Raw genomic sequence first — 7,355 nt, forward strand, 5'->3', positions numbered from 1 at the left:
TGCATAAAAATTTTATTACTTTATTATAACCCCTCCCTTCTGGTCAGCCTTTAAAATATGAATTTAGGCAATGAGATTGAATTCATAACAGATGGATTTTGAGGACACAGAGCAAGCAGGAGATCACAGTATGACTGGGCCACAAAATACAGAGCACAGAATGGGATTCACCCCTAACTCAGCACATTGGCAGCCCCAGAGTCCCCTGAAGCCTATGAGATTCCTCCTTGATAACAGGACAGGATCTCCCTAATGTTTCTCTACCAACGCTTAGTATTATTTTGTTTAGGTGGAGTTTTGCTGCCATCTAATGGTCTTTCCATAATATGACATTGTTAGGATTTTAGAAGCTGCATCTCAAGGAGTCTTGACTACACACACGAGAACCATAGACTGCATCCTTGTTTCTCTGGTGTGAAAAGCTATAATAGTATATAAGATCCTAATGAGATAATAGACCATGTAAAATAGGAAGAAAAGGGCTAAAGGTGTAGGGAAAATGGGAAGGGTAGGGGAAAGGTAATAAGGGAAAAGAGAAAAATATGAGAAAATGAAAAAAATGGAAATAAAGTGTTTGTAAATGGGGAGGGGAGAAGGGAGTGAAGGGAGGGCAGGGACAAGGGGGGAAAAATGAGAACCAAGACCTGTCATGTAAAGGTACAGGATCCCAGTAATGAATGCAATTGTACTGCATACCTAAAATGTACCAATAAACTCAATAAAAGAAAAAAAAAATACCTTATCTTTTAGCCCAGAAATCTTTAGAACTACTTCAGAAAGGTTTAGAGAACTTGCCAGAGAAGTCCTGGAAAGATGTAACCAGACCCAGACAGGTGAATCTGGGTGAAGCTCAGAAGTACAGAATGTGGACAGAAATGTGAATAAGGCCAGGCACAGGAGGTTTCAGTTTAGAACAAGAATTTCATTGACAGTTGCACTATTGTATATGATTGCTACTCTCTGGAAGAAAAATGTGTCTACGTTTTGCACCTGTCTCAAGACAAAACTATTGGCCCATAATGGTGTAGGTTCTGTGTAAGATACAAGAAAGCAAGATTCAGGTTGGTGGACTACTTGATCTGGTGGGGGAAATTTAAAGGCATGATTTGAAGGCATGTCAACCTTCAGGCTGTGGCTTGGGTACTGCTGGCTGCCTTTACACAGATGTATGTAGCTAGGAGCAAAAAAAGAAAAAAAGAGCAGAAAATTTTGAAAAACTTGAAGTTTGGTCTGACAAGTATTTGTAAGTCTATGGCCAATGAAGGTATGGATGCTGAAGAGATTAGCACCATTAAAAAGAAACCAAATGATTTGTATAAGAACAAGAAGAAAGATGTTTTGAAGTCATCTCAGAAATCAGCAAAACTTGCAATCTCATTGGGTGCAAAAATATAAATTTATATGATAGGAAAGCCCATGGTTCCCCTTGGGAAGAGCCACCAAAGAAACTGGTTTTCTGGAACTTATTTACAGCATTCAGACATCTAGGTATTCACTGCCTGCCCAAGCCAAGTCCAAGTAGGCCTGACTATTGCTTCTCCTTTTAACAGATCTTGATCTTGTGCTATCATAGAGTCATTCGCTTTTATTTCAAAGGAAAGAGCTGGAGGCCAGGAAAGGAATCCCTAACAGAGCAGTATATGAAGGCATGGGAATGAGGTCACAGGTTCACAAGAATTCCTGACAGTAAGAGATGCCACAACATGAGAAGCCACAGATGTAAGTCAAGGCAGACCACATGGGCGACAACCAGTAATGCCATGGGATGGACCCACCCAAGCCCCTGGAAATCACATTTTACCACCATGTGTCCCAGAGCTGTATAGGGAGCCACAAGAGTTAATGTTTTCCCTGTTTGGTGTTTGTCTTACATTGGTTCAATTCTTTTCTCTCTATTCCTTCTTTATACCATGGGAAGGCTTACCATGTGACATTGTTATTTGGGGTTATGTAGTTTTTTCTTTTATTTTTATAGCGGTTCACAGCTAAAAATTTGCCTTGAATCTCACAAGAGAATTTGACTTAGACTTTTGCAAATTGCTGTTACTGTGGACTCTTTTCAGTTGCATGCAAGAGAGATGCATCATGTGCAGAATTATAAACAATTTATTGTGTTTGTTTGGAGGTTAAGTATGGTTTTAAAAGATGTGCCATGAACTAAGCAGCTTGTCTCTATCACAATGATTCTACCACAGCCCAACCAATACTGGGCTTACCCCTCTAAAATTGTGAAACAAGTTAAATTTCTCCCCTTTTCAGATGCATGTGTAGGGTTTTGTGTACTTTTGATGGAAAGTGACTAATACAAAGTGTTTTTCCTACAAGCCAGGCAAAATCTACAGCCACTGAAGACTGGGAAAGTTAAAGGATTCTTCCTACCAATGCAGAGACAGCACAAACTGGTAGCAACTTAGTTTCAGAGCCCCTGCCTCCTGAGCTATGAGAATATGTTCACAATGTTTAAGACTAAGTTTGTGGAACTTGTTAAGACAACTCTGAAATACAAATATACCCACTTTCCGAAAAAGGAAACACGGAGTGCCTGAAAATCAGTAAGAATGAGAAATGTATTGGGGTTTCTTTTATTATAATCCGGGTGCAGAAAATATTACCTTTAAAATGTACTACTTAATGTGCTCAAATGTCATAGAGCATTGCCAATGTCTTTGAAATGAATATAAAATCTTTTATCGCTTCCATTTTGGTAGCTTGTTTAGTGTCATAGTCTATTGATAGAAATGCTAAAATAAGGTATAAATTCTTTGCTGGTCAGGAAAATTCCAGTTCTACCTATTGAAATTATGAAACTTCTTAATTTCCTGTATGTTAACTTACCATGCTATAGTCTGACAGTAAGCCTAAGGAGCAGACAAAATCAGTCACACCATAGTGGGAACAAACAAGGAGATGTTTTAAAGAGGTATGAGAGTAGTTTTGCTTGCATCCAGGTAGTGTGGGGATTTCTCTTTGCCTTTAACTGTGACCATTATTAACTGCATGAAAAAGGACCTAGCTGCATAGGGTTTTACTATAGTGTTATCTATAGATGCTACTAGGTTGAAGCTCATAAGACTGCAGCTGGTATATAATTTGCATGACCTAGAAACTGTTGTCAGTGAACCTGCAAGTGTGGTCTATGGTCACCGTCTGTGCTTCAGAGTGTGAAGCACTCTGTAGTAGTGCACATGTGCCAGGCTGTGTTTTGAAGATTTTATCAGTCAAAATAGCCCAAACCTACACTGTTTGGGTCAAGATTAGAAACATACAGAAAAGTGTTCCTATTCTGACCATCAAAGGAGATTTTTTTTTCTGATTAAACATCTGAGTTGGTCTTTTGTGAGGCTTGAGACAAATGTGCCTGGCAGAGAAAGCTCCTCCAAACATAGGACGTCAGGAGTAGATTCCTGATCACTTAGGCAACTATGAATCAAGTCTGTTATGTCTTCTATGTGCAGTGGTGCCTCACTTCACTAATGTAGCTTGTTCTAAGATTCTGGGGAGATGGCTGTGGTTGTGTTTGTGACCAGCTGTGGGGTTCATTAGTGGACCAAAATTTTGGCAAATGCTTCTGTTTGCAATCCTAATTGTTCACAAATGGAAGTGTTCATGAACCAAGGTATCACTGTAATTGCAAATTGCCTGTCACTAGAGGATAAATGTCTGGGTATTCTAGGGTATGAAAAGCTTGGAGAATGGTATGTATATGATTATCTTTTATGTTTAAATGCTGTCTCTAAATACTGTGAGATATCTATGTTTATATTCTTATTTTTTATGGATTGTTGAGACCTCATTCTCCCTCTCACTGACCCGTAAATATTTTGAACTGAAGTAAATTTTTGAGCTTTTTAAAGTAGCCTGAAGTCAATAATAAAAAATTTTAAAAAGAACTGAAAACTGTGAAAATGTGATAGATACTTAGAAAGGCCTTAGGAACCCCTCTTAGCCTGCCCCTCGGAAACCAGGTGGGACTTTTACCCAAAGTGGCTGACATTCTCATATTCTGGTATCCTAGAAAGCCCAAGTGAAATTGTAAATTCATAACTGTTTTATGTAATCTCTTTGAGGAAGCCCAATTGCACTGAAAACATTTAGAAAAAAAATGAAGAAATAAATACAGGGAGGTTTCTGTTGATTATATGAAGAAATTAAAGCAAGTTTTTACTTGTCAATAATACACTTGGTTATTCAACTAAAAGTACATCTCTTACATCTTAATTCTAAGGTCTATTAAATAATTTGGCTTGGATTCAAAGTCCTTTCAGAGATGTAAATGAAAATGGTATGTACAAGAGAAATAGTTTTAAAACAATTACCCCAAAGCAAACATTTGAAGAAAAGAAAGAACAATTATGGCATAAATTTATTAAACATCCCCATAGTATTAAAAACAAGAATAGAATTATAATGAAGAAATAAAACTGCATAAACATGCCTATTGATATTTTGACTTGAGTGTCTCATAGCGTGACCAAGGTGAATGAAAAGGAACAGACAATTACTGAGTGTGGTTGTATAACTGTAATCTCAGCTCTTTAGGAGACTGAGGCAAGAGAATACCAGGTTCAAGTCTATCTTGGGAAATTAGATGGACTTTATCCTCAGATGTGATCCCACCATCAAACTTTGGACCTTGCTATAATGTAGTAGAAAAGAAATTTGGTCGACAAGAAAATTTATATGAAAACATGGGAAACTTTCTGGGGTCTCTGATAAGATTATGGTTAACACCTGTAGGTTCATTTTTCACTACTTAGAGTTGCTTTACATTCATGTTTCTAAGCACTCCTTTATAAATTATTCAAAATATCCTCCAAAACAAGGTCGATGAGTGGGAGTGTATATATATTTCTCTTACTTGTGGAATCTAGAAGAACATGAAGTTCAAGAAATATATTATTAGATGAGAAGAAGTGAATAAATGGGAGGGGAAAGAGGGTATAAGACAGGGTAAAGCGGGTGATGGATGTGATCCAACTATGCTGTATGCATATATGAAAATACCACATTGAAACAATATAATTGTAAAATTAATATGAGCTAATAAAAATACTTAATGAAAAATATCTTACATACCAATAAGATAAGAATAATTCAAAACATCTATTATACTGTTAACATCAGAAAACAATGGTAGAAAAGAGTGTTAGGTGATCTAAAATTTTAGAAAGAATAAGAAATTCATTTTATTTGTGTTTCTGTCTACCTGATATTGGCATTTTTCTCTCCTCTCATATTTATCAAATTTGCACACAGGCAATAGCTTTGACTTGGGACAGAATTAAAAAATTAAAGGGGAATAGAAGCTAGTTCAGCTCTGAAGGTTGCCCAAGGCAAGTTATAACACAGGGCCTGTTTCTCCAATGGACATTTCCTGAGATCTGATTCAGGAAAGACTGGGTCTTCTGGAGTAGAAGGATGAAAATCACCACATATGATGAATGTGTACCTGACCCATAGATCTCCACCCACCCTGCGCCTCTGTTGTTGCTCATCTGGATGGATTTTCTGGTCAATATGTCATTGTTATGTCTCCACAGTCTCCAACCACGTGTTCTCTCCTGGGTGACTTCCTGGGGCAGAATGAGTTTCAGAATCTCCCTTTGGCTGTATTGGGTTCAACAAGAAAAGTACAATAGGACCACAAGACTGTGGACAGGAATTTCAGACAGATTCACCTAAAGTTAAGTGGTACAGAATGTGACCTCTACTATCTTTATGGAATGAGACCGCGAGTTGTACACAAAGGAAGAAATTGGGATAATGAAAATATCTGCTTCCAAAAATTACCAAATAATATGCTATTAAAAGTATATGTAAGATGGGGAGGGGACGGTGAAGGGAGGGCAGGGGTAAGGGGAAAAAATGAGAATCAAGACTTGTCATGTAGAGGTACAAGATCCCAACAATGAATGTAACTCTACTGTATCCCTAAAATGTACCAATAAACTCAATTAAAGCTGAAAAAAAAGTATATGTAGTTGGGTATGATGATTCACAACTGTAATCTGAGAACTATGAGCAGTTGAAGGAGAAGGATTGCAAATTCAGACCTAGTCCTGGCATCTTAGGAACTAATTAGTGGGAATCTGTGTTAAAATAAGCTTTTCAGACCAACAAAAATTATAAGCAAAATAAGTGAATAAATAAATAAATCTGAGTACTCTGAATGGCAGAGACAGGAAGATCAAAATTTGAGCCTAGCTTCAACAGCTAAGTGATTAGTGATGATCCATCATAAAATTTTAAAAATTAAAAAAGGGCTGGGTGTGTTGTAGGAGAAAAATAGCTACCTTGCATGCAATGATAAACTCTAGCTTCCTCAGCCTTCACCCTGCCTATTTTAAGCGTAAAATCTGTTCCAGACCCACTTCCACTCAACCTGTCTAGGACCCCAGAGACCCAATTGGATACCACATAGATCAGGAGCTTCAGAGACTGGTTTGGTTTTTCCAGAAACCAATTCAAATAGGCATTTCCATCACTATTACATAAGAGGCTCTGACTGGACTTGCAGGAGATGGAGGCTGGCTCTCCAGGGGTGACAGGCAGTAACAGTGGAGTCTGTGACATCACAATATCCCCATGGGATCCTGAAATAATGAGAGAACTGAAAGGTCATGTGAAAAACTTTGAATGATTTTCACAATTTTCCTCTTGTTATTTATTATAGGCTACATAACTTTTTTATAATTTTGAAGTACATACCAGATATATTTAATTTTTATAAAGAACTCAACACTTTCAGACCCTAGGGGCCTGGAGAATTTGTCCACACCAATCCTCTCTGTTTCAGTCTTCATCAGCATACAAGTCCTGGCTCCTTCTTTGATCTTTGTCACTTTCACAGATGGAAACAGCACATATGCCATCCTAATGGATAAGCAGCTCATCTCACTCATGCACAGAACGTACATAGGCAGCTGTGGGGCCACAGAACCCACCCTCTGACCTCATCACCCTGGGTCTTTACCAGGGATGCAAAGCATCAGCAGCCCCAGGAGCTGAGCAGGGAGCCTCATTTCGAGCTGAACTGAGGAAACGTGGTAAGTCAAGGCAAGAGGGCAGATGAACTTTTATCTCAGTCTTGCAGAGCAGGTCCTCCCTGGGGGACACTATGCCAATTCCCTAGTGGTGCAGCTGTGTGAGAAACAAAAAGAGAAAAAAGCTAGTGCAAAAGTGGAAAGGGACAATGGAAGGGCCTCTCCTGTGAGCAAAGTGACATCTGTGTTTCAGGAAAAACTCAGAGATTCAATCATTGTTTTACACCAATAAGAATGAGTTTCCATGCATATTTGGTGTTTCTTATTTCCTTTTTAGATGTGATCTATCTAAACTTTTTTGTAAGATAAAAC

At 38.2% G+C, this 7,355-nt stretch overlaps 1 gene segment (V, D, J or C); it reads right to left on the reverse strand.

Moving 5' to 3' along the window:
- Positions 1-343: 343 nt before the first annotated feature.
- LOC104872567 lies at positions 344-7,022 on the reverse strand. The segment is given in 3 exon segments: positions 344-412; positions 6,301-6,593; positions 6,974-7,022. Coding segments are annotated over 3 exon segments (411 nt in total).
- Positions 7,023-7,355: the final 333 nt, after the last annotated feature.

The sequence above is a fragment of the Fukomys damarensis genome, unplaced genomic scaffold, assembly GCF_012274545.1.
Source record: "Fukomys damarensis isolate Sample0158 unplaced genomic scaffold, DMR_v1.0_HiC HiC_scaffold_2, whole genome shotgun sequence".
NCBI lineage: Eukaryota > Metazoa > Chordata > Mammalia > Rodentia > Bathyergidae > Fukomys > Fukomys damarensis.